The sequence below is a fragment of the Ailuropoda melanoleuca genome, chromosome 12 (assembly GCF_002007445.2).
Source record: "Ailuropoda melanoleuca isolate Jingjing chromosome 12, ASM200744v2, whole genome shotgun sequence".
Classification (NCBI taxonomy): Eukaryota; Metazoa; Chordata; class Mammalia; order Carnivora; family Ursidae; genus Ailuropoda; species Ailuropoda melanoleuca.
The window spans coordinates 54838109-54865546 of record NC_048229.1 but is presented as its reverse complement, the minus strand read 5'-3'; the positions used below and the strand labels follow the sequence as shown (position 1 = coordinate 54865546).

Genomic DNA, 27438 nt, shown 5'->3' with positions numbered 1-27438 from the left:
CTGGTCCTCAGGCTGCCTCTCTCAAGGAGGCCGAGTGTACACAGGATTCCTGAGCCTGCTGTTGTTCCTGCCAAATCTCTGACACCTGTACCTTCCTCCCTGGTCTCCTGCGTTTTGGTCTATCATCTGGTCTATCATTCCACCCTCTGGCCTGGAGGTCCCAATAATCAGCACCTGTGGCAGTGATGCCATAGCCTTCAAGTGACTTGATCCTCCAAGGCCACACCCTCTACACAGCTTTCCTTCCCTGCCTTTCCACTGTCCCCACTTATCCCCAAATCTCCAGGAAGCATGGTCATGGGAAGAGGGCCCACACCTGCTGGCTGCTCCTTCCAAATTCCCAACAGGAGTGAGAACATTAGGACATTTGGTGCCGGGCCCGGGAATCAGAATGCCCGGGTACTAGTCCCCCTGATGTGCTTGACTTTGGATGAATTCTCTACCTGCATCCCAGGCCTCCATTGCCCCAGCTATAAAAGGGAAAGTTGCAACAAGAGCAAACACGTTTCATTTTCTATCGTGATTCATTTTCTTACAGGCTCCCTGGTGTACTAGGTGGAGGAGGACTCCAGTGTGGATCTGGCTTGGTAGGGAAGAGGTCAGCAATCGACTAGCAATGTCTGCCAAGGTGTAGGAAACGACAATAAGACATGTATAATGTGTGTTGGCCATTCCCAGGTTTGAGGATCTTTGGGTCCCTTCCAGTTCTGACCAGCTGAGCTTCCCGGTTGGACGGAGCCAGAGCTGCCCTTCAGAGTCAAGCTTACCTGTCGTAGTCCTGGATGATCTGCCCGACAGCCCAGATGGCCGACAGATACTCATTGGTGCCCATGGGGTTGATATAGTGCAAAGAGGAAGGGTCGAGGGGATTCCCATTGGAGGCTGTGAAGTCTATCCCAACCTGTAGAGTGGGGGATAAAAGGCTAGAGCGTGGCCACAGACTCCGGCTCCCTATCTCATCCCCAGGGAACACAGGTTGAGGGGACATGGGAAGCTACTCATCTCCCTGTGCCAACCCACCCTTCCATAAGATGATCTGAAACCTGCCAACTGATTGCGTAATTCCTTTGGCTCTAATGCTATCTGTGGCTCCCTACTGCCCAAGCATAAAGTCTATTGCCCAGATTATGTGATACAAAGTCAACTCACAGTCCCAAAGTCCTTTGTCCCCCTCATTGTCACGACCCACACACTCCTCCATTTCCATTTCCAGGCCTTTATTCATGAGGTTCCCTCTACCTAAGAGCCAGGCCATCTTTTCTCCCTCTCTCATTCTCCTCTGTCATTCAGACCCAATTCAGAGGTCGCTGCCCCACTGAAGCCTTCCCAGACACTTACCCCCACCCCAAGCCACCTCCACATTGTCCCTCAGACCCCCAAGGGGCCCTGGGACCTGGGGCTGCCTGGTAGGCCAGCGCCCATCCGCCCAGAGTGGGTGCTCATTGTAGGTAAGACACATGCCCCCAGAGCCAGGTCCAGGGCAAGGCAGGGAGCACCAGAGAAGGTGCTCCACAGGGGCTGAAGCTGGGATCTGCTCTCTCAGCCTCCAGGGAACTCCAGCCCAGCCCCCCGAGGGGTAGCGTGACTGGGGGGGAGGGTTAGGAGAGGGATCTAGGGAGAGAGATGGACGCCTGGGAACTGCGTCATGGTGGGGTGGGTCTTGGCATCTTGGGGGAACAGTGAGGACCTGTGTGGATGGAACTAAGTGAGCAAACAGGAGGGATAGCAGAGGAGACAGAAGGCCTTCTGACGAGCAGGGAGGAATTCAGCTCCTTTTCCTTCTGCAGGGGGATAGCCAAGAATACTCTGCGGGCGCGGCAGCCAAGCCCTGACCTGCAGCTAAGCCCTGACTCAGGCTCAGCCACCTAGGCCCTCTCCTCTGGGCCAGACACTCCCCTTGCCCTGAGGAAGCCCTTCTTGCAGTTTATCCCCCGTCCCTCCTGCTGCCTTGGTGGCCAAGCCCTTAGGGAGGGTCCTCGCTGGGGTGGGGGGCTTACGGTGAACATGAGCTGGCAGCCTCCCAGGATGTAGTCCAGGAAGGAGTAGTCCCGGTTTATCTGGAAGGAATCGGGAGTCAGTGAGTCCCTGGCCTGCACCTGAGGGCCGGCCCTCCACCTGGCCACGGTTCCCAAGAATGACCTTTGGGGAGCTGACTGCTCTGTGCCCCAAAACCTTAGCAGAGTCAAGGAGACCAAGGGAAGACCCAGGCTGATTACAACCAAACCCAAATCTCTCTATAACAAAACCCTCAGAGCAACAGTGAGACACACGCACATGCACACACACATGCACACGCACACACACGCTCGTTCCAGGCAGGGTCCTGGGGCCTAGCGTCAGTCGTACCTACCAATTACAGGGCAGAGAAAGTCTCAATTTGTTGCTGTTCAGTCCTTGGGCCCTCTTTAGCCCTGACGGACCTCTGCCCTGAGCGGAGAAGGACCAGGCCTCCGGCCAAAGGCCTTCGGCTATAACGTAATCAATCAAACACACCACGTTTGTTTTGATGATGGTCTTTGCTCCCTTTGGCGAAGGATATCGGCCTTCCAATTTGGGTGGTTATAAGGGGGTTCCTTTCAAAATAAATGTATTTAAGAAAAAAAAAAACACCAAGAATGGAAAGGGAAGAAGGACTGATTACAAAAACTAATAAGTAAGGCAGGTGGCGAAAATCACGAAGGGGAGCAAGCGTGACGGAAGTTTTGGGAACACGGACCCCACATCATGAGGCTGCAGCTGCCAGCTTGACCTTCCCAGGGCACTGTGGTGTCGTGACCTCGCCGAGCGAGCAGTCGTGGAGGCCCCCGCCAGACGGCGCGGTTTCCAGAGCAGGACGTCAGGCCCGGCGTCCAGGGCGCTCGCTGCCCTGGCCCAGGCTGCCTGCCTGAACACCCTGCCCGATTCCGGCAGAGCTTGGCTCCTGGGCATCCAGGGGCGGCCATGACCACCGCTGCTGTCAACTTCACTCCCTTTCCGGGCCTCAGAGGCCCCAGCTGCACCACGGGAGTCACAGCGACCTGAGCCCTCGGTGATGTCGCTGGGCCCCCACCGGACAACCCTCTGTCCCTTGGGTGCCAGACATGCAACGGGCAAGCCGCCAGCATGGGAAGCAGTTACCTTCCAACCAGGAGAGGCCCTGGAAGGTCATTCATGCCCTCCTGGACCTCCTTATATCCCAGGAATATGATATGAGACTCACCTTTCACCTTTGTTTTTTATAACCTTGTTAACATCCCCATTTTACAGATGAGGAGACTGAGGCGCAGAAAGGTTAAGCTCAGAAGATCCCAGAGCCAGGACATGGCAGAACCAGGATTTGAATCCAGGCCTTGCTGGCTCCATACCCAATGCTCTGCCTATCCCTTCTGCAGTGACAGCTCCCTACACGACCCCACCAAACGGGGCCCTGCCCTGGGCCCACCCCCGCTGGCTCACCTTGCAGGAACGCAGGATAATGATGCCTGAGTTTTTATAGTTCTTCTTCTTCCTTTGCTTCTTGGGATTGATGCACTCAAACTCCAGCTGGACAACGTAAGAGAAAGAGAAGCTCAGCTTGGGGCTTCCACGGGGGGCTGACCCTCCCCTGGGCCCCAGGATCCCCTCCACAGTGCTGACCAGGCGGCAGCATGCCTCCTCCAGGAAGTCTTCCTAGATGTCCACACCCAGAAATGTTCTGGCTACCTCAGACGCACACCAAGCTGTGCTTGCCCAAGGTAGGAGGACCGGCATCTCCCTCCCACCCCAGATGATGACTCATCTACATCATGTCCACTCACCTACCCAGAACCATCACCCGGGGCCCAGCTTCTTGGCGTGAGTTAAATGGACAGCTCTTTAGTGTTCACCACACGCTAGACACTTTAGCAGGATCATCTCATTTAATTTCCCCTCGCCTCATCTGCCCCATTTGACAGATGGGGAAACTGAGGCTCAGAGGAACTGGATGTCTTACTTAAGGTCATACAGCCAGAGAGGTGGGATCTGAGCCCCAGTCTGCCCGATTCTAAGCCTGTGTGCTTCACCCGTCCCCTGCTAAGGTTTCAGGGTCACACACAGACGGGCCCATCTCACCGGGACGCCATCACGAGCCTCACGCATCTGCGACACCGAGGTCTGGAACTCGCCGATGAAGTCATGGCCCCCGTCGTTGTCATAGTCGTAGCACATGACCTGGGGTGGGTCCAGTGAGGTCACCACAGAGCCCTCTCAACTGTCTGAGCAAACCCCACGTCTTCCTTTTGCTGGTGTCTCCCCCTGTTCCCCAACATCTGCCTTGCTGGCCTGGGATGATGCCATTAGCTCCTGAACTGCCTCCTACAGGAAGCCTTCCAGGATTGCTGGGGAAAGGAGCACCCCAGCAATGGAGACTGTACACTCTGGAGCAGGAAGCTTGACTCCCCACATACCTGTCACTCAGCTTCTCATCTGTCTGGGGCTGTGGCCCACCTGTGTTGGTGGGCCTTGGCCTGGGGCCTTCCCTAGGGGCGTTCCCTAGGGCGACCCTGGACATGCCTCTTGTCTCCCTAGACTGTTACTTCCCTTGAGATAGGCACACAAAAAAATCCCAGCTTTCCAGCTCTCTAATCTAGCTGCCACTGCTAGAGAGGAGGCAGGAATTATCACACCCATTCCACAGATGGATAAACGGAGACCTCGAGAGGGAAGCACTTGCCCAAAGTCTCACAGCAGCAGCAATAGACCCAGAATGAGAATTCAGGTTTCCTAGTACGCTGTTCAGGGATCCATGCCCCAGCCTCGCTGGTTCCCTCCCCCCATCTGCTCTCAGACATGGCGCCTGGGGACTGAAGTTCTGCAGACACCCGTAATCGCTGTCCTCATCACACTGACAACACCTGGTGGCTTCCAAGGTGCCTGCACGCTCGCTGTCCCGGCTGGGAGCACCACAGCCCTCTGGGAGGGCATTCTGTTCCTGTTCCAGAGACGGGCTCACGGAGACGGGGGCCTTGCCCAGATGGCTCAGATGGTCAGGCAGATGTGAGATGCGAGCCCAGGTCCCCTGCCTCTCCCCCTACCTAGGTTTGCTTTCCCACCTTAGTACGAAAAAGCTTTGCAAGGCATCCTCGGAGAGCCTGGGAGGCTGGAGCTGGCAGGGTGGGGCGCAGGGCTCTCAGGGCCCCCTCACCTGGATGGGCTTCTCCATGTCCCCATCACACAGGGACACCAATGGCACCGTGAATGGTTTCCACACGGGGTCCAGCGTGTACTTGATCACCTGCAGCACAGGGAGGGCCAAGCGTGAGCACAGGCCCAGGGCAGCAGTGCTCTGGGCTTGGGCCAGTCCGATGGTGGGGGTGGCAAGGGAGGGAGGCCCACAGCCACGCTCCTGGGGATGGCAGTGAGCACCGTGTGGCAGGAAGGAAGAAGGCCTTGAGGCACCATCGTGGCTTTTCCCCTTCCCTGCATGGTGGTGACCTCAGAGCCCTGTCCTGAGACACAGGGGGTGGCCAGACCACAGACCCCCTGGCTCAGAGACCCCCAGAGCCCCATGCACCCACCTCAGTCCTGTGAACCAGCATCCACTTGCCGTCATCTCCTGGTTTATAAAACTCCAGAAATGGGTCTGACTTTCCAAAAAGGTCCTGGAGGAAGCAGGAGGACGCGGGTGAGGGAGGCACGGCTCTACCGGATTCAGACGAGAGGTGGGGGTGCCCAGCTGCCTCCCCAGCCCCATGTCAGGTGGGAGCTGTGGGCAGAGCCCCCCCCCGAAAAACCGCCCCATCCCGGGGTTACCAAAGCCTGTGCTCAGAGACCCCAAGACCTGGGGTCTGCAGGCATCATAACTTAGATGGGGTAGGACTTCAAAAGGGCGATCATTCCTCATGCCGGGGGATGCCCGCAGCAGGATGGGATTTTAATTTATTTTAGTAGGAATTTGAAAAACTGAAACTATCCCAGCACATCACAGAAGGGATAGGATGTCCTTTAAAAATCCATTTATTTAAGTTAAAAAAAAAGTGTCACGAGGGGCACCTGGGTGGCTCAATCGGCTGGGCGTCTGCTTTCGACTCAGGTCACGATCCCAGGGTCCTGGCAACGAGCCTGGCATGGGCTCCCTGCTCAGTGGGGAGCCTGTTTCTCCCTCTCCCTCTCTCTGCCCCTCCCCCTGCTCGCTCTCTTGCTGTCTCTCCACTAAATTAAAATACAATCTTAAAAAAAAAGTGTCAGGGAATATTGAGGGAAAAGGACATCCCAGGCGGAGGGAATAGCAAGGGCAAAGGTCCTGAGGCAGGAGGTGCCTGGTGCACTCCTGGGAAAACGAGGAGGCTGATTTGGCTAAGGCAGAATGAAGGTGGGAAGAGCAGAGGCGGTGAGGTCAGGGTGTGCCGTGGACACCCCCAGTGGGGCCCTGTAGGGAACTGTAATGATCCCAGCATTCACACTGAGGTAGGGAGTTCCCAGGAGTGGGTTTCCACTTATGTCTTGAATACCTCTAAATAATGGCAAACTCATTACCTCAGTGGTAAAGGGGTCCGAATTCGGGGTGGCCTGAGCTATGGACTTGTTCCTGGATGGGGGGCGATGAAGGTGATGGCCAGAAGCACCAGGACTAGGCCCCCCATCTCTGGGTGGGGGGAGGGATACTGCTCCCTGATGGCGAACCCCCTTCTCTCCCGCCTCACCTTCTTGTCCAGCTTCCTGCCTGCCAGACTCAGTGTGATGACCTGGTTGTCCGACAGCTCCTGGGCGGCAATCTGTGAGGCCAGAGAAATGTGAAGGTCGGGACCTGCCCCTCTAACTCCCTCAGGCGTCCTGCCAGGCGGGGAGCACAGGTACCCGGGGATCAGCTCTCCAGGGCGGGGAAGCGGAAAGGAGAGGAGGAGTGGTAGTACCAGGGGACCCTGGACATGCCTCTCATCTTCTCAAAACCTCCATTTCTAGCTTCTGGAAAATGGGGTAACCCGTGTGAATATGAGGATTAGAAGTGACCCCACGTGGCTCAAGAGGGGAGGCCCTGTGAAGCAGCTACCAGATACGAGGGGTGGTCTCCAGCTCTGGGGAGAGCTTCTGGCCAGGGAGAAGCTTGACAGGCCCCCTTGGGCCCCCACTGCAGACCCTGGAGTATAGCCACCTCAAAACGTCAAGTCATTGGGTATTCCAGGAACTCCACTGTGCAGCCAGGGAAACTGAGGCCCAGGGCAGGGACAGGAGTCACCTGAGCTCCCTCTGCTGTCTTGTCAGCTCAGACTGTCATCTGTCTTCCAGGTCTTCCTCCTCAGCTATAACCCTCTGGCTCCAACCCAGCCGGTGATGAGTGACCTTGGAGCCACTTTTGCCCTCTCTGGGCCTCTCTCTCTCCCTCCCCACACAGTGGCAGGGAAAGCCCTTGGGCCAACAGGAACACAGGTGGGCTGGGTCCTCTCTCCCCTAGGGCTTCCTCTTCCTTCACACCCGTAGGATAGCCTCACCTACAAGCTACTGGACCCACCGGGACCACATACAGAATCCAGGCTGGACGCTAGGCTCCCCTTCCTTTCCTCCAGCAGAGACTTGCTCAACAACCTTGCCAGGTAGATCCTATCATTGCCCCCGTCCCACAGAGGAAGGAACCAAGGTCTGGAGTGGCCTCTGGCAATGTAGGGGGGGACAGTGTACCAGGTTGGAGTTGGGGGGGGGCGGAGAGGGAGCCGCTGGGTTGGCTTCCAGGTGGAAGGGAGTCGGCTAGTGAAGGTGTATAAATGGGGAGGTTCTGAACCCAAGTGGTGGGGGTGGGCTGGGGAAGGAACATTCCAGGGGGCAGGAACAGTGGATGAGGATCTGGGATATGGGCGGTACGCTAAGGATTCAGTTTGCCTGGAACGCTTAGTATGTACAGGAAGGAAAGCAAGGTGGGGTTCGTCACAACCTTGAACGCAAAGCTCCACGGGCAGTGGGGAGCCGGGGAGGCTCCAGAGCAGGGGGGTGACTGTATACGGCACGCAGAGCTTCGGCCCTCCTCCCTCCAGCTGGCCGGTCCCTCAGGCAGCACACAGCCTCTGAAAGGAGGGAGCCTCGCTAGCCTAACCACCCCGGGGCACTTCCTCTCTGGGCTCCAGGTCCCTCATCCGTGACACGGGTTTCCGGGCCTTGGAGGCGCGTGCGAGGACGCAAAGGGCCTGCGACAGGCAGGGATCGCTGCGCATTGCGGGGATCACTGCGCGTGGCTGGGATCGCTGCGCACGGCAACCGCAAACAGAGCTCCACGGGCAGGGCGCTTCTCAAAGACCCTCCCTAGGGAGGGCAGGCAGGGACGAGGAGGGGAGGGCGTGCTGGGAGGACTATGGTGGCCCTCAGGGACGAGCGGGAGCGCCCCTGCCCTGGGAGCAGGCGGCCACCGAAGCCTCTGGCAAGCCCCCTACTCCCATCTTGGCGGCCCCCAACGCATCGTATGTGGAGCCAGGAGCCCGTTGCTAAGAGACCTGTTGCTAAGTTGTAAGTTGGGCCTTTTTACTCCAAACAAAGCTGGTGATTATCTGCCAGGGAAGCAGCCCATTGATGGGGGAGGGCAGCGGGCAGAGGCGGAGGGGTGCGGAGAGCAGGGAGGGGGCTGGTACCGTAATCAAGCCCTTCCCGGCAGGCTTGTCATTCATCAGCAGGAGAGGCCGAGTGATCTTCTTGCTGGAGACGATCTGGGGGGCGGGAGAGAGGAGAGTGGCGCTCCTGAGGGTTGGTGGGGAGCAGAAATGCTCAACAGGCAGCACCCACAGCCCGCGGCTCCACGCGGCGCTGGCTGCACCTCCCCCTGCCTGCCTGTCCTCCCAGCAACCAGCGCCAACTCAACCGGGCAGCGGAGGGGACTGACGCCCGGAGGGGTTAAGACACCTGCTGGAGGGCCCACCCCCACTGACCTGGTTGCCCCCAGGCAAAGGCTGTCGCAAGGCTCACCTTCGGAGCCCCCTGGCGGCCGAGGCCTCCCCCAAAGCCATCTACAGACCCACCCACCCCCTCCGCAGGGTGTGATCCCTGATGGAGAAGCTCAAACCCTGACCCCTCTAGTATTTTCATGCTCCGAGTAGGGAAGACGTTCGCACGGCGCTCAGCCATCAATGCGGTACACACAGGAAAAGCAGAACACGTTGTCAAGTTGCCCTCCACCATCTCTGTGTACCCCACTCCCACACTCTTCGGAGGCCCCCCTAGTTCTCAGCGTCTTGGGGGTAAATGCCAGAGCTCGTGCTCATCTGTACATGTTCCTGTCCCCCCACTGCCCCCCCGTGCTGGTTTTCCTCCCCAGCCCACTCTGGTCCTTCACCACCGGCTCCGTGCCGGCGGCCTTCACCGCCCGCACCCCTGTCCTGCGGGTGCAGCCACTGGGGGCGCCCAAGGGCGCCAGCAGACCAGGAGCGGAGGAGAAAGGCTGAGCTGTGGTTTGACACACGTGACGCTCCTGGGGCGGGGGGTCTTCTCTCTAGTCCAGAGGCCTCCCCACCCCCACCCCACCCCCCAGCTCTCCCCAGGCCCTGGCCACCCACTGCCCACCCGGCCCGCTCACCCTGCCGCTCCCTCCCGTTACCCCTGGAGGGCTTGGACCCTGGGCAGGAATCGCGGGACAGGCCCTCGCTTGTTCCATCCCCTCTCGTGGAATGTCCAGGCCATTTCCGCGCGCGCACTCCCTCCACCAGCATTGTGGTTAGGCGGTGGTCAGTAGCCCCGGGTGAAACCGTGGGGAGGCAGAGGCCCAGGACGGGGCAGGCTCGCCCAAGGGCACCCGGCCCTAAGACGGCTGGAACAGGGGGGCGAGGGGCTCCTAGCCCTGCAACCGCCTAACTCCACAGGCTCACCAAGGATGAAGCTGGATGGGGGAAGGAAGTTGCCCGAGTTTACACATTAAGCCAGCCACCCAAACGGACTCCCATGGGTGTCCTGGCCGCTGGTCAGTGCTCCTGCGCCAGGAAGTCAAGACCACATCTGATTTACTTCTAACAACCAGAAGTTCTGGCCACGCGGGGTCCCCATTCTTGTGTGGCAACAGCTTGCAGGCACTATGCTCCGTGTTTTCTGATGGGAACTCCTCAGCCTGGCCCCAAACCACCAGGCTACTCACCCCCTTTTGTACCTGCTGGCCCCCAGGGCTACCTGCATTGCCAATGCTACCTTGGAAGCCAGCCAGGAAGATGGGGCTGGGGAAAGCAGCCGGAGGGACTCAGCAGAGGGCTACCCTGTCCTTGGGAGCGGCGTGATGTTGGGGTGGGGACTGCCTTGCCCTTAGCCCCCTGGAGGCGCCCGGCTCACCGTGCCCAGGCTGCAGGAGAACTGGCCCAGGAAATCATGCTCGTCCAGCTGAGTGCTGGACTTGTCCTGGTCGAACAGGGCGAACTTGAGCTTCTGCACCTCCTCAAAGTGGTAGTCGAGGACGAACTTCTTGGAGAACGCGGGGTTGAGGTTGTTGACCGCGGTTTCCGTCCTGTCATACTAGCAGAGGGGCAGGGAAACAGGAGCCGGAGTCAGGCGGCTGGCTCAAGCCTTCTCCAGCTGCCTGAAACCATTCTGCAAACTTGCTGAACACCGACTCGTGGCCAGTTACCTGGGTGACTCCCAGCTCACAGATGAGGACACTGATGCACAGAGAGGTTAAGGGACTTACCCAAGGTTGAATAGCTAGAGGGACAGCGTCAAGATCTGAACTCAGGTCTGACTCTAGCACTGACACTGAACTCTTAAGCCTTGGCCCCATACCAGGTGCCAGGGGAAGAGCTCGAGGCGTGTCTCTGCCTAGGTAAGTGACAGACAGAAAGTCCCTTTTCCCATCAGGGCCTCAGTTTCCAGTTCTGTAAAACGAAGGGATTTGACTATCAGTGGTTTCCATCCTTTTCATCTTGGAAGAGCCCTTTTTCTCAAACCACATTACACGTGGAAACTGAGAGACGGAACAGAGAGAGGAGGGGTCCTTAGGGGCACGTGGGGCAGGTGTTTGTACCTGGGCATTGTGCAGCCCCACACACCCCCTCCCCCCACTGTGGAAACCAAGGCCCAGGTAAAGGCTGGGCCTTGTATTGTGGGTCAGGGGTGGGGCTGGGGCAGGAACCCCGCCTCCTGGCCTCTCTACACCGAGGCCCCAAACCGCGGAGTCTGGGTGATCGTCTATTTTGGGGCCTCACTATGTTGATTTTTCCTCCCACCCAGTCCATTTCCGAGGGCTGGAGCAGCAGGGATGGAAGAGGTCCTGGCCCTGGGCTATTTTTAGCAAGGGTGGCCAGCCTGGGTGAGAGAGAGACTGTCCGGGGGAGGGGGGTGCTGGTGGGTGGTGCCATGAGTCAGGATGGGGTATAGTGGGGAGGATACCATTCCCTGACGGATGGGTGGGGGCTCCAGAGACCTGGCAGAGGGGCCCAGGATACTCTAGGCACACTGGCTTCAGTCCTCAGCTGACCCCACATTCCGCCTCCCACTTGTAGCTGTGCTACCAACACACTGGGTGACACAGAGGAGTCCCTACCCATCCCGGGCCCTAGTTTTCCCCTCTGTAAAACGGGTCAGCAGTCTCAGCACCATTTCCTTGGCATCATAAGAAGGAGCCAACACCTGTGGAAACTCTTTGTAAACCACAGTATGTTCGGTGGGATGCCCACTGTGGCTCAGTTGAAGAACTATTAAAAATAGATACATATTTTAGAAATTTTACATGCATATAAAAACCACCTCAAAGGCTGGATACCAAACTGTTAACAGTGGTTCTCTCTGACATACAGGTTTCCCACCATTCTGCTTTCTTCAGCTCTACCTGTCTTTTCTAAATCTACTACAATGAACATAGACCCCTTTTAAAATAAAAACCAACTTTTAGAACTTGAAAGTGTCCATGGTTTGGACGTCTCAAAACCCTTCCTCAAGCTCTATCTCTCCCCAGCCCTCAGGCCAAAGTCTGCCAGTTCAGAAGTCCTTGGCACCATCCACCTCCCTAGTTCTGGGGCTCTGCAAGGTAGGCAGGGGAAAAAAAAATCCTCACTTCACACATGAGGAGACAGGCTCAGAGAGGGACAGCCACTTGCCCAAGGCCACACAGCAGGGAATGACAGACCTGGGTCTTGCTCCAGCTCTGGGACTAAAGCCTGAGTTCCCCATTTCTCTGTCTGTTCCTCACTGACTGTCCGTTCGTTTAGGAGTAAATCTGGAAAGTTATTTTAAAAATGGCAGCAAGCATTTTGTAAAACTCTAAGGTTTTAACTATATAGTATAGGAATTAAAAATACTGCAATAAACACAATTATAAATATAAAACTGAATTATAATAACTTAAACACAAATATCATTATTTTAAATAGTAATATACATACGTTTTATTTATTCGTTTTTTAAAATTTTATTTATTTAGGGACGCCTGGGTGGCTCAGTCGGTTGGGCGTCTCCTTCGGCTCAGGTCATGATTCCGAGGTCCTGGGATCGAGCCCCACATGGGGCTCCCTGCTTGGTGGGGAGCCTGCTTCTCCCTCTGTCTGCCACTCCCCCTGCTTGTGCTTGCTCTCTCTCTCTGACAAATAAATAAGTAAAATCTTTAAAACAATGAATAAAATAAAATTTTATTTAAATAATCTCTACACCCCATGGGGGGCTCGAACTCATGACCCCAAGATCAAGAGCCACATGCTCTTCTGACTGAGCCAGTCAGGTGGCCCTAAATACATCTTAGCTAAAATTTCACTTTTTAAGTAGGCTCCACGCCCAACGTGGTGTTTGAACGCATGAGCCATGCGCTCTACCAACTGAGCCAGCCAGGTACCTTCTCAAATTTAATTTTAAAAGCAACAATCTTCTAAGTAATCCCTGTCCCACCAAGGGCGTCCGTAACCTGGAGGTCCCGGGATCCAGTGGGAGTCCTTCCCCCACAACCTGGCCACCCTCCACCTGCCCCAGACGCACACGGAGGGGCCTCACCTCAATCCACCTGCCATCGCTCTCTGTAAAGAGGACACAGAAGGGGTCAGACTTGGAAGTCACGTCCCGGTCCAGCAGGTTCTGGCCACTCACTGACAGCTCCACCTTGCACACGCAATACTGGGAGCCCATGGGGGCTGCCCCCGCTGCTGGGGCGCCCCCACTAGGGATGTAGGCCATGGGGGTTGGTGGCAGTGGCAGCAGTTCCTGGCAGTCTGGGGGATAGAAGTGGGGGTCAGAGAGGGTACAGACATCTGCCGACCTCTCCCCCCTGAGGAGCTGTTACCACCTGACCTTCAAGATGGGGGTAGAGAGATGGAAGGACAGGTGTGTTTATGGCGGGATGACAAAGGCAAAAGCTTGACAAAAAGAGAATGAAGAAAAATGAGTCCCTGGTAGGCATGTTTAGTTTGAAGTTATTATCTGTGTCGGTCAATTTTTACCTATGAGACACACGCAAGTCCAAGTTGCCCCTGTCAGATCAGCAACAGATCACAGTGCACATGCGCATCTAAGACGTTCATTTTGCCAGGAAAACCTGGGCTTCTCCTGCGCAATTAACATTTTGGCATCTTGTGGCTACAGTGGAGCTTATAACAGCTTGGGTTGCCCTCTTCGCTTTGGCCACTAGGAAGCTCATTCCCGATAACTTATCCGAAATTTGACTTTGTTCATTGTACTCTTGTTCATCTTGTGTATCCCAGGCCTAAGCACAGTGACTGATGCACAAGGAGGCGCTTCGTGTGTGCTTGTTGAATCAAAAAGATGAGCGTTATCAATCAGCGAATGGACAGACCCTCCACATTGCTCAGATTCTGCCTGAGTTGGCCCTTATCCTCAACATAGAGTTTACTCTTTCATTCGCACATGACTTCCCCCAGATTCCACGTACAGGGCCTTACGGACCTAATTCCACCGTCACGGCTAATTACTGGCATCTGCTTACTCTAAAGCAGTTCTGTTTTCCTCCAAGTGCAAGATGTTCATCTGGAGCAAGTGTGGAGAAACCCATCTCAGGGGGTTACGGGCTCCACCCACAACAAGGCCCCGCGGACAAGCCCTCTGGCTCTCTGTGCCTCAGTTTCCTCATCTGCCCAGGAGACATCACGACACAGCCCTCCCAGGCTCCGGTGGTCGGGTCTTATTTCTGGTAGCTCATGTGTAGTTCACATAGGCCCCGTCACCATGAGTCCAGCCCTCACTTACCCACAAAGGCCAGGTTCCAGTTCCCTATTATTTCACCCCCTCACTGCTGAGTGGGTGACCGGCCGGGCACTGACCCAGAGTGGGGGACGCAAATCCAACTTACTGTGCTTCTGAGCACTGACTACGAGCTGAGCACGCGATCGATCTGCCAATCCTCATTCACTCTAGAGTGTTACTGACCATCTACTAGGTCCCCGGACCTGGGAGGGACGGGGATCCTGCAGGAAGAAGGCCGCCCAGTCTCAGCTCTCCCAGCCTGGCTGACAGCACAGGGGGAGCAGCCAGGGCCTGGGGGGCACTGGGGCTGTATTCTGAAAGCGATGGAAGTCTCAGAGGGTTTTAAGCAGAGAGGTGACGTGATCTGATTTGTGTTTGAACAGCTGACTCTAGCCCCTGTGGGGAGAAGGGCATGTTAGTACCGAGAGGCAGCAGGGAGGCTGGCGAGGAGGCGGCTGTCAGCCAGGCAGGAGGGACCAAGCCACAGTGGCCACGCTGGGCCCAGCCTTCTCCCTCTGACCCCGGCCACGGCCTCATCCTGAGCGCCAGCCCGCTTGTGGCCAGGCAGATGGAGGCCCCGGTCTGCACGGGGCCTGGGAGAGTGTGGGGCTGGTGCCAGAGGCCCCACTCCCTTTCCAGACACAGCGCACCCCGGGGCATGCCTGACGGGGGAGAATCCGGAACAGTGACAAAGCCAGTCCTCAGCCCCCTCCCTCCCACCGTCTGTCCCTACAACCTCCTCATCATCACGCGAGCCCAGAGCATCAGGACTGCAATTTGCCCGCAGGATTTATTCCTGTCGTGTAAAAATTAGTTTCCACTGGAAGGGCTGGGGAAACTGCATTGCCTCTCCCTGTGTGCAGCTGGGTGGCCCTCCGCATGGGGGAGGGGCAAGCGAATCCCTGACCCAGTTGGGAGGGCGCGGGGTGAGGGGGGATAGGGATGTCCAAAACCTTGCCAACTGGCTGAGAGATTGCCTGTTTATGCTCACAGCCACCCGGAGGTGGGGTGACCGCAACAGTCATCCCCATTTTACAGATGAGGAAACAGGCCCAGAGAGTAGAAGTCACCTGCCCAAGGTCTCAGGGCCAGGAAGCCACAGAGGCAAGGTACGAACCGCGTCTCCAGGCCCCCAGGCCCATCTGCGGCCTTCTGGCCCGGGCTGGGGGACAGCCGAGCACTAGGAACTAGGACCTAGGCGGGAACGGAGGGGAGCCAGCCCAGCCAAAGGGAATCCCAGTTCCTCTGGAGTCACACTGTCCCCATCTCTGGGGTCATCCCCGATGGGGCGGGGTTCCGTCCAGCTCTCGGCCCCCTTCATGACATGCCGGATGCCACAGCGCTCCCCCCTGCTGCCAAGTCAGAGGCATCTGCTCTCTTCCGTGCGTGCACGCACATGTGTACGGTCGCATATACACCCGTGTACGCGTGCCCCGGACAAACAGAGGCGAAGGCACACACGCATGTGAACACCCTGGGGCTGCTTCTCCCCTGCCCTCCCCCACGTCCAAGCCACTGGCACCACTCCAGTGTCACTGCGCAGTCCTCCTACCCCAAACTGGCTCCGGCCTGGCTGAGGGCATGGCCAGAAGGGCCAAGTCCCCGGGGAGGGTCAGTCCCGAGCCCCTTGGAGCCCACGGCAAGTCCACCTGCTTTAGCCGGCAGGCCCCAGCTACGGGCAGCAAGAGCTGGCCAGGGGAGGGGCACTTCTCCCCCTGCTCCGGGCAGGCACGTTCCCCATCCCCAACTCACCCTCTGGCTGGAAGCTTTTGGATCCCCGAAATGGGGAGCACATGATGTCCAGAGTTGGGGCAGGCGAGGGTCAGAGTGGGCCCCTCTGTGCCAGCCCGGCAGCGGGCAGGCGGGCCGGACCCTGAGGCCTGACGCAATGGAAAAAGAAATCACAGCTTCTGCCGGCCCGGGCCCCCTCCCCTCCTACTCCAGCAGGAGGGCAGGCGGACAAGGTGTCATTAAGGGAGGGCTGGGCCTGCCATGCGCATCTGGGCCAAAGGGAAACCTCCTTAATGTAGCACCCGCCCCACAGGTAATTTGAGGTTACCGGCTGGAGAGGGCGCCTGGGGAGCTGGGGCCTGCTCGCAGATGGTCCCGACTCTTGGCCCAGGTGGGCGCAGGCCTTCCAGGGTAACCAGACCCCCAGGGAAGGAGCTGGAAGGGCAGGATACAAAACTAGGAGTCCCTCTTACAGATGAGGCGAAGAGAGGGCAGGGCTTGGGAATTCCCATTCATCCCTTCCACAAACACTGAGGGCCGTGCAGTGAAGAGCAATGAACAAGACTGAGGCTTCAGCCCCCACCGGGTCCACCGGCCCCACCTCCTAACGCATCTTGCCCTTCAGGCAGGACACGACAGGCTCTGAAGGCTCGGGTGCTGAACCACGGGTGCAGAACATTTGGGTTTTAGCCAGAAACCTAGGAACACAGCATCCTTGACCTCTATCCTTCCTTCACCCCCGCCCCCCATCTATCCCACGGCTGCTGTAGATTCCACCTCCATGACACATGCAGCAATGTCCTTGTCGCCCCACTTCACTGCACTGGCCCAGCCAGACTGCCATCATCTTGCCCAGCCATGCACTGGCCCATGACAGGTCTCCCTGAGCAACCCAGAGCCAGAGGGAGGCTTTACACATGCACAGCAGATGCTATGGCTCTTGTACCTGGAAATCTTCCAGTGGCTTCCCCTCCCAGGCTGCACAAAACCCCAATTCTCCCCAGGCTTCCACCCCATCTCATGCCACCCTCCCCCTCACCCCGTCTGTCCCAGCTACACTGGCCTCCTCCTGCTCTGTAAACATGTCAACCTCTCTCCTACCTCAGGGCCTTTGCACTTGCTATCCCCCCTGCCAGAAATGCTTTTCTTCACAGAATGGGCCTTGGTTATCAGAGGCCTTCCCAGGTCGCCCGGGCTAATGTGATTTCTGTCTCAGCCCCACACTGTGCCCTTTACAGATCATCGCAGTATACAATTTACTCGTCCATTTGCCTGCATATTGTCTGTCTGCTCCCCCTAGAATGTAACGTCCAGGAGGGAGGGATCACCACTGCTTCCCCAGCATGTCGGGCAGCAAGCACACATACTGAGGACTGAATAAATACGCACCAATAATAAGGGAGGAAGAGAAGCCGCCAGGCACGCTCTTCCGCCCCCCAGCCTCAGAGAAATCACAACCACCTCTTCCCGAGGCACATCACAAAGATCACAAAGCCGTTACTCAAACCCTGCACCCTCATGATTTTTCCAAGAGACCAGCAGGAGAGGGCCTCACGTCCCACTTCACAAGGGTGGAAACTGAGGCCCCAGAAGGGGCAGTGGTGTCCCTGAAACAGGGAAGGATGATGCTGAGACCACAGGCCTGTTTGCTTGACTCCATCCTTCCGCCCACTAGTGGCCCCCGTGGCTCAGGACCCAGGAGCCCGGCTGCGTACCCCACTCACTACAGGGAGGAGATGCCGAGGCCAGGAGGGCTCCCAACTCAGAGGTGGGCGGTGCCAGGGAGACACCGAGAGAGGCTGGCACAGGGAGGTGGGCAGTGGGGCTGAGCTGGAGACCAGGGGAGCCAGATGGGGAAGACAGGGGATGGAAGGCGAAGGTTGGGGCTGAGGTGCCCAGGGAGCAGCCCCCATGCCGGAGATTCTTAGCTGGTGGAAGTGTGGGGCTAGTGCACCAACGGGAATGCCTATCAGGACTTCTGCCGGGGGCAGCACATGCCACTTGAAAAAGTGTGTTCAACTTGATACTTCAAAGATGAAACAAAGAAATTCCGTTTTCAGTGCCCACTATGGAAAAGAATGTTCTACAAAGTCTGGTCAGTGGCAGTCACAAGGATGGGGGCTCAGTCCTCTGATCGGTGCCAGGGACAGTTTAGAGCACAAGACTCTGGACTTAGAACGCCTGACTCTGAATCCCTGGCTCTGCCATTTACCCGCTGTGTGTCCTTGGGCGAGTTACTTAATCTCTCTGGTCTCAGATTCCCCCCTCGACAAAATGATGACAGTGAGAGGGCTCTCGCAGGGTACTGCACGGATTAAGCGAAGGAAAGCACTTAGAATGACAGCCAGTAGCTGGTGCCATTATCAGCAATGCTTGATGGCTGGGGGCCGGCGGAGCAGATCGAAACCTCAGGAGATGTGTGAAGTGCACGGATTACGTAAAAGGGGCCGAGACTGAAGACCGGTTGAGAAGTGTGGCTCTGGGCTCCCCTTCTCAACTGGAAGACACAGTGCTGGGATGCCAGTGGCGGGCCAGGTGGTGGATATGGGGCCAGGGAGGGGATAACGGATTCCGGCCCCACAAGGTGCACCCCTCAAGGCCTTTGGGTCCTCACCCACTCAGCGAATCCCGCTCCGTGGGGTCTCATTATTGACAGCAGAGACTCCAGCGGTGGTGGCCCCAGGGCTCCCGCAGCTCCACGTGTGTTTCCCAGGTGGGCCACCTCAGCATCTCCCGGGAGCTTGTGAGAAATGCAGCATCCTGGGCCCCACCAGACCTGCTCGGTTGGAATCCCGAGAGTGGCACTTAGCAACCTGTGTTTTAACAAGCCCTCCTGGTGATTCTGTGGCGGGCTAAAGTACACACGCGGGCCAGTGGGGTGGCTGGAGGGGCATCGTGCTAAAATGCAGATTCTGATTCAGCAGGTCTGGGGACGGACCTCGATGTCTGCGTTTCTTAACCAGCCCCCAGGATGCTGAGACTGCCCATCGGAGACCACACTTCGAGCACTGAGCTCCCACATCCAAGGCTGCAATACGGCCACCAAATGGCTGGCCACATCCCAGGGAAGGCTCTGGTTTAGCTCGCACTTGGTGTAATGAGGCAGATGTCGTATCTGGTGCTCATACCAGGCCTGCTCCCAGCTAGGTCTCTGCAGATCTCTGAGTTTGCAATATCGCAATATCTGGTCCGGAGGGTGACACTGATGGCCGGAGCCCAGATGCCTGGTCCCCCGCTGGCCCTGAGGGCTACACTGGCTGATCTTCTGGGGTCGGAGCGTGTCTTGACTGTGTCCAGATCCAAGTCGCCTCCTTCACCCATTTCCTAGACGAGACGATTCACGAAGACAAATGGCAACTGTATGAGGCTTCCCCAGAGCAAACAGAACAAATAGGAAGGCTATATATAAAGAGATTTCTTTTAAAGAATTGGCTCATGCAGTTACGGGGGCTGGCAAATTCTAAATCTGTAAGACAAGATGGAAAGCTGGAAATTGAGGTCGGAGGTGATGTGGCAGTCTTGAGTCCAAAAGCCACAGGGCAGGCCAGGCAGGCTGGAAACTAGGCAAGATTTCTATGTTGCAGTATAGATATATTTTTAAAATAAAATCTACCCTGACGTGGGGCTTGAACTCAGGACCCAAGATCAAGAGTCACATGCTCTACCCACAGAGAGAGCTGTCAGCAGGGTGCCCCTCGATGTCGTAGTCTTGGGGCTGAATTCCTTCTTCTCGGAGAAAGTCTTTGCTTTTATAAAAGGCCTTCAATTGATTGGATGAGGCCCACCCACATGGTGGAGGATAACCTGCTTTAATAAAAGTCCACTGCTTTAAATGTTAATCACATCTAAAAAATACCTACACAGAGACATCAGACTGGCGTTTAACCAAACAACTGGTCACCATAGCCTGGCCAAGGTGACACATAAAATTAACCACCATCACACACTCCAGCCCCTAGGAGACCTGCGTGGGGCTGGAAAACCGGGTGCTGGAGCTGGAGTTCGGGGCCAGCCCTTCCTAAATGCGGGAGCTAGGAGGGCCTACTCCTACCCTGTCAGCTGGAAGGCAAGCGAGGCGGCGGGTGTGGCGGTGCTGATGGAGAAACAGTAATACGCTGAGAGCAACAATAACGCAGGCCCCAGGCCCTGTGCCGAGTACTTATGGACTTGACTTCCACAGCTCCACTCCCATTCTCCAGACGAGCAAACGGAGGCTTGGAATGGTCTGCATTCTAGAGCCTCTACTAAGATGACTCTGCACCAGTCCTCTGGTCCTTCTGGATCTTATCCATGGACTAGAAAGCACAAAAGGCCTGACCCACTGTAGGCGCTGGCTCAGGATGAGAAAAACCTCTCGGTGGCTCCAGGCTGTTCTCAGGACCACACCCGAGCTCCCTGACAGAGCCCTCACACTTCCGGCTCCGGGGATGCCAGCCACCACCCAGAGTTCTGGCCAGATTTCTGCGTGCCTCTGTCATTTTGCATAGGCTGTTCCACCTGCCTGGAGCATCCTTCCCCCCGTTCACCTGGCTCTTTCATTCCTCAAACTCAGCTCAGCAAAACCAAATGCCATTGATACCACGGTGTCCCCCTCAACCCCCTCCGCCACCCCCAGGCCGACAATACCAAGAGGGTGACAAGGGTGCGGAGCTCCTGGAAAGCTACTGCCAGTGAGCGTGTGGCCTGGTACCAACACTTCGGAGGAATGCTCAGCAGCATCTGCAGAAGCCAGTGCTCTGATGACGCGCCAACGCCCAGCAGAAACATCAGGCATGCGTGGTCACCAAAGGCCCCCGCAGTGGCTCTCATGGCAGCACTATTCCTAGGGGCCCCCAACTGCCTATGCCCCGAACGCCCATCACCAGGAGGCGGGCTAAGGAAGTGGGGCCGCCCGCACCGCGGGTTACACCGCGGGTTATACCGCGGGGCTCGCGGACATGCCCAACAGAGCCGGACATAAAGGCGTACACGGTCCTGTCTGACTTCCTGTGCAGGAAGCGAAACGAGCAAAACAGGTCTATGCTGCTGGGAGTCGGGAGAGTGGGGGGACGGGTGTGGGGAGAGGGGCTTGTGACCTGACCGGGAGGGGGCACCGGGGGCGCTGGAAATGGTTGTGTTTCCGTTCCTGGGTCCCCCGTGCCGCTGATGGGTGCTTTGCTTCACGGACTGTCCCTGAGTCGTACATGTGGGACATCTGCTCCATTTTTGGACATTTTATACTTCAATGAAATGTTGTAAAACCAAAAACTCCAGGATTCCTCTACAAAGCCACTCCTGAGCCCCTGGTTCTTGTGGGGGGAAGCACTGACATTGTCACCGTACTGTGACCACAGGCTTAGGAAATGTCACCATCCTTTGTTGCAAGTGAGGAAAGGGGAAGGGGACCACAGGCTGGGATTTCAGAATCATGAGCTGTGTCTCAATCGGCCAGCTGAAAGGCTTGAGAGCGTATTTGGTCCCACCTGCCAGGCGCACACCAACCCCAGCCACAGCCCCGGTTCTCTGGGGAGGGGGGTTCCAGCCCCACCGAGCCGGTCACACCCCTGGGCCCTCCCTGCAAGCCCAGGGCTGCCCCGGCTCCCGCCAGACAGCACACAGCACCCCCCCCCCAAAAGCGGGCAAGGCTCTTGCCAAGATGGGGGGGTGGCATCGCCACACCAAGCACTTCTCTACCTTGGCTAAGTCACCGCACCCGACAGGCAGCCAGGCCATTATGGGGATAAATATAGCCGCAGACCGCACAGCGAGGGAGTGGCAGCAGGGGTCTGACACCCCCCAAGGCCCCCGGCTTGCACCAGACCACACCCAGAGCGAGGGTATTCTCTGCAGCCCCCTGCCAATCACCGAGCTCTGGCGCCTGGGGAAGGGGCCTCCCCGCTTCAGCTCAACCTTGGTCCAGAGGCCTTGGCCCGTGTCTCCTCAGCCTATCTCTCCGCGGCCGGTGCAGCAAGCTGCCAGGTGGCCTCCACCCTCCCCCCAGCCCCAACCCCTCTGGGAGTCCAGGCACTGGGTTAAGTCCTGCTCCTGCCACCTCCTTCCTCCTAGGCCTCAGTGTCTTCATCTGCAAAGTGGAGCAGGGGTCGGCCTACCCTCCCGCCTCCCAGGAAGCGCGACGGGATGAGTGTGGATGTGCTCTGGGATTCAGAAAGTACTTCAGGGACCTCGGGAGTGGGCCTGGCCGAGCTCGGAGGCTGGACCAAGCTAATGGAGGATGGAGGGCATGGTGGTGGTGGCCATCGGCCAAAGTCATTCCAACCTGGCTTCATTCGAAGGGGGCAGCCTCAGGGATGGAAGCAGCCCTGGGCCTTTCTTCCCTGTGGTGCGCCTACTCACCTGGTGACTACCATGGGGAGACTAGAGACAGGGGCTCCCCCCAAATGTGTCAACTCTCGCAAGTTTCTTCCCCTCTCCGTGCCTCAGTTTCCCTGCCTGTGAAGTGCTTCCTTCCAGCCTTGAGGAGTCTACACAAACCCATCGGTCTTCCCTGGGCTGCTCTGGGCCTCGACCCCAAGCTCTCACCCAGAATCTCTGGGCTGATGGACCCTGAAAGTCACCTGGGCTCACCCAGCACCGAAGCCCCTCCCAGGTTCCCGCAAGGGTGGCTAGGCACCGCTGCTCACGCCCCTCTGCATGGGGGGCTCCCCCACTCCTGGTTGATGGCCTCCTTCAGTTCCCTAGCTTTAAGGCTGCCCGTCCCACACCCTGCTGCGCTGAAGGGCCGCCCTCAGCCAGACCACGGGAGGAGCCAGAGGGCGCTCGTTAGTTCAGGCCCTCCCCTCCTCAGTGAGTCCTTCTGGTCAAGGACATCACCATCTGCTCCTGGGCTCTGGGTCCCGGCTCCCAGGCAGTCCTCCCTGCGGAGAAGGAAAAAGTAACGCGGGCTGAGTGTGCCTGGTCCTGTCCTGAGACTTACGGCATTCCAGCGCGGCCTCCCTGTGATCCCAGGACACGTGCCCTCTTACTAGCACCTCATTTTACAGATCGGGGAACTGAGGCACAGAGAGGTTATATAAACTGTTAGAGGTTGAATTATGCTCCCCTAAAAGCTAAGTTGAAATCCTAACCCCCCCCCAGTACCTCAGAATGTGATCTTTTCTGGAAAGACAGTGGCTATAGATGTAATTAGCTAAGATGAGGTCAGACGGGAGTAGGAGGGGCTCTTAATCCAATATGACTGGTGTCCTTATGCGGCAGTGGTGGGGAAGGAAGCAGGGAGCGGAGCCAGGGATGCTGCCACAGCTCCCAGCAGCTGAAGAGCCAAGGAAGCACCATCCCCTAGAGCCTTGAGAGGAGCAAAGCCCCATCAACACCTTGAATTTGGACTTCTGGCCCCCAAAACGGAATGTATTTCTGTTGTGAGCTGCCCAGTTTTGGGTCCTTTGTTACAGCAGCCTAGAAAACAAATACACGACCCATGATCATCCAGCCAGTCCATGGCGAACCAGCATGGGACACCGGGTAGCTGGGCTCCCTGTGTCCATGGTGCAAAGCACATCCCTCCCCAAGGGGCCATGGGTGACTTGGAAAGATGGCTGCAGCCCAAAAGGAGGGAGGGGTCAGATGGCGTCATCTGCTGGGAGCTGACACGCTCTCTCCTGCATCATGGGGAGGGGACAGCCAGGTCACAGCCGGCAAGCCAGACGACCCCAGTTCCTTGCAAGATACAAAAGCCACCAATGGAGAAAGAGGGGTCTTGGAATATACTAAGCTTGCCCCTACCTCAGGGCCTTTGCATGTGCTCTCTCCTCTGTCTGGGGCACGCCTCCCTCTTTCATTCATTCAGAAATACCCACTGAGCACCTGACAGCTGGGATACAGCCATGAACCAGAGGCAACCACCATGGATTAGCACGTCTGCTCAATGTCGCGGCCTCCTCCTTGAGACCCCTCCCTGATGCCTCACACTGTGCCCCCGCCACACTCACTTCATCTTGCCTTATTCTCTTTGGGGTCATTTTCCACTGTCTGAAGTCCTCCTGCCTCCTTGCCATTGGCGGGCCCCTCTCTGTCCCCCCATTCCACTCTGAGCTCCACGACGGTGCCCCAGCTTCAGCACCGTCCCTGGCCCAGAGGAGCTGCTCAATGAGCATGTGCGGAGTGACAACCAGGTGACCGCACAATGGACAGAAGGTGGGACCCAAAGCCATGGGAGGAAGAGGAATCATGGCCCCTTCTGGTTCACAGGCCCCGTCAAAGCCGCCTGAAGAACCCCAGGAAGAAAGCCGTGGGAAGAGCTCCCGATAAGGAGCCCCATCTCCTAGACAAAGAAACTGCAGTCGGAGGGGTTAAGAGCTGTGGTCCAGGTCATGTGGGGAGTGGATGACCCTCCCCAGTGCACCTTAGTCCCCTGGGGAAGCAGCCCATGGCAGCAGCGGCCCCCTCTGCCTCCTCCAGCCCCCACTCCCTCAGTGCCAGGCAAATCCCACCCTCTCCGGACACGTGCCTTTCCCTCCTCCCTCGGCAAGCCCACTGCCCTGTGCCGCTCCCCCAGCACTTAGCAGGGTGAGCGGGGAGGCCTCAGAGACCCAAGAAGGCAAGCCATGGCTCCTCCAGGCTCCAAGAGCCCACATCACAGGCCCCTTAACAGGAGGCTACGACACAGGGCGGCCCCAGCCACTCATCTTATATTTATCGGGCACCTCTCTCAGGGCAGGGAGAGGGCCCTGAACAAGATGGGCACTGGCCTCGCCCGTCCCTGGGGCTGCCCCTCCTTGGGAAGAGGGGCAGATAATAAGCTGATACACAAATGAGTGAATCAGGTGACTACAGAAGGTGGCTAACCCCCAAGAAAAATTAAGCAAGGTGATATACAGTGAGTGAGCAATTAGCAGCTAATTGGCCTCATCTCAGACCCTGGAGGAAGAAGGTGAGGACAGAGCTAGTGGAGAACACTCCAGAACACCGAACAGCATAGTCCACTTGACCCCACCATGGGAGCAGAGGCCGGGTGGCTCACCGAGGGGAGAGGGACTGGGCTGAGAACAAGGAGGTACCTCGGAACCCCACCCAGTTCTCAGGCAGTGCAGGACCTCAAGAAGTCGTGATTCCCCTTAGGACCCCACAGTCTCCCTCTGGACAGTGGAGGTGGGACATGACCGTCCTCTTGTCCAGCTGCTGCCTGTCAAGATCCTAGGGTGACCCAGCCTCCCGGCTCCCAAGGAGCCCATCCTGTGTCCTGCAGGAGGCTGGGCAGGAGAGGAGGGGATCCTACCCCCTTTCTGAGGCCAATTCTCCAAAGGAGAGGGGGCTGGATTCCTGAAACGATTGCCCCTGATCCAGCAGCCCCTGTAAGGGGTGGGGGTGGGAGGGGAGAAAGTGGGAGACTTCCATCGGACAGCTGGGACCCTGGCCCTGGGCTGGAGTGGTTTCACCGCCATCCCTCTAGCATTGGGTCCTCAGTAGGGGACCGTGTCTCAGGACAATGCTTCCCGCTCTGCCAGGAGTGAAGGAATTCATAGAGAATGTTCTTCTGTTTTCTGTCTCTCCTTAGAGCCCTGGGAGGCCAGCCCAAGGTGCAGGCAATGGGAACTACGGATCTACCATTCCTCATGGTGTCCTCCTCACTTGGGCAGGACCTCGCCACTCAGGACTCTGCACTTTGAACAGTCCGGACGACCGCATTTGGCTTCTGAGGCTCCCCTCTCCAAGGAGGAGGCAGGAGAGGGAGGAGCAGGCTGGCCTTAGAAAACCCCAGAAGGAATCTTCAGTGCCCTCATTGGGCTTATGGATATTCCCGGGAAGAATGATACTGACAGTTAACAGTGACCAAGTGCTTATCACCAGACCAGTCACAATGCTGACACATGAGCCCTTTGTCGTCTAATTTAATCCTTACCACTACTTTTAAATAAATACACAATTACCCTAAAAGATTACGAAGGTATACAGAGTACTGTTCTCACTACTTTACAGGTATAGAAACTGAGGCTCTATATCCCTGGCCCTCCCCCCGGGGGGGGGGTTCCTTGAAACACCACACACGCCATTCATGAAGCATGCCCCACTTTGCAGAACCCGTCCCCCGGGTGCAGCCTCTGAAGAGCCCTAAAAACTGGAAGGTGTCACAGTTTGCTTCATTTTACAGATGGAAAACCCCCCAAGCCCCGTGAGTGTGAAGGCACACGGACAGGAAGTGGCAGAAGGCAAGGAGAATCCGAGTGTCAGCATTCTCAGGCCCTGGTTCTTTCCACGGCCAGACCTGCCCCGGGGAGACCCCTCCCACCGCAGCCCTGAGCTTGCCTGCCTGGAGCAAGACCAGAGCCCACTGGGCCCTATGCCAGAGGGATTGCAATAAAACCGCTCCTTTCTGTTCGCATCCAGCCTCCAGACGCACAGGTCCTTGACCATTAGCCCATTTTACAGATAAGCACGGGGAGGCTCAGAGGGGAGGAGTGCCCCCCCCCCAGCTCACCCACCGGTGGGCGTTCAGACCCAGGTCTCCCAAAGCTGCCCAACAAGACTGGCTGCAGCAGCTGAAGGTTACAAACGGGCTCCTCCCCCCAGTTACTGAAGCTGTGAGTACCCCAAGGCGCAGAAAAAGCACTCCACCCATGGGTGACTGCCCACACCCCTAAGGCAAGCAAAAACTAAGGCAGACAAACAAAGGGCCGCTCATAATTCTCCCAGATCCCTTGCCGGTGTCACTTTCCCCAAATAATAACAGGGCTGGGAGAATTACAGGCGGCGGGATGAGCCCTCAACTGGCTACCAGAGCGCTGGGTTCCAGTTCCCACTTGTGATCTTGGGCAAATCACAGCCCCCTTCCAAGGAGCCCCTCTCCAAGGGGCTTGTCCAAGGAGGGGGAGCGGAAGGCGGGGCTGGGGAATGGGATGGGAAGAGGGGAGTAAGACACCTCTATTCTCAGAAAAGCAGGGCTGCGGGGAAACGGAAAGGAAGCAGGAGCCTCGCTCTTTCCCTCTCCCTCTCCCCCCCTGTCCCCCCACCCCACCCCCTTAACCACACAGGTGCCAGACAGCTTTTGCGAAAAAACTAGTTTGCAAACACACTTCGACTTCTGGGAAGCTGCCCAGCTCCACTCCCTCCCTTCCTTCCCTCTTCCTGGGCTGGGAGCTGGCTCTCCGTCAGGGCGCTGGGGCGGGAGTACTGGAGGGTCGAGAGCAGGGTGCCGGGGGCCAGGGGCCAGCCCGACCCCAAGTCTTCGGGCAGCTTTGACGGTGGCGGGGCCTCTACCTTCCGGACGCCCCCAGGCTCCTCGGGGAAGGTAGGTGAGTCCTAAAACAGCTGGGCTCGAACCCGGAGGGGCGCCACCCTCTTCCCGCGCCCTCCCCACTTTGCCCCGGGGCGCAACCGGAGCGCCCCCGCGTGGCCGGGTCGCAGCTGAGTCACCCAAGGGCCTGAGCGTGGGTGCGCGCGGGTGGCCGGGGCTTGGGGCGCCACGGCCCCCGAGGCGGAACCCAGCTTCCTTCCAGCCCGCCACCGGCGCCAGAAGCCGAGCCCCAAGGCCGAACTTAGCGCTCGCGCCAGGGCGCCCCGCCCGCCCCTGGCCCACCCGGGCCCCACTCACCGCGGGTCCCGCGGGCGCCGCCCGCCTTCACGGCGCGGCCGCCGCTGCCCGCGTTCCGGGCCGCCGGGGCATCCCGGGGGTCTCCCTTGCTCGGCGGGGCCCGCGGGCGC

General features: G+C 57.8%; 1 protein-coding gene across 3 annotated transcripts in view; it reads right to left on the bottom strand.

Moving 5' to 3' along the window:
• Positions 1–27438, bottom strand: part of CPNE2 (copine 2) — a 49069-nt gene that overhangs the window by 19441 nt on the left and 2190 nt on the right. For 2 of the 3 annotated variants that reach the window (XR_004619192.1, XM_002912257.4), the window contains 10 exons: positions 12871–13085; positions 10231–10410; positions 8553–8627; positions 6642–6713; positions 5517–5600; positions 5144–5233; positions 4072–4170; positions 3436–3522; positions 1998–2057; positions 768–901 (listed from right to left, as the gene is read on the bottom strand). Coding sequence is in view for 2 of the 3 variants with exons in the window: in XM_002912257.4 (XP_002912303.2) it covers positions 768–901; positions 1998–2057; positions 3436–3522; positions 4072–4170; positions 5144–5233; positions 5517–5600; positions 6642–6713; positions 8553–8627; positions 10231–10410; positions 12871–13050 (1061 nt within the window). In the remaining variant the exon portion in view is untranslated. Of the gene's footprint in view, positions 1–767; positions 902–1997; positions 2058–3435; positions 3523–4071; positions 4171–5143; positions 5234–5516; positions 5601–6641; positions 6714–8552; positions 8628–10230; positions 10411–12870; positions 13086–27328; positions 27433–27438 lie in introns of those variants that run through there. The other variant, XM_034639301.1, reaches the window with a different exon arrangement.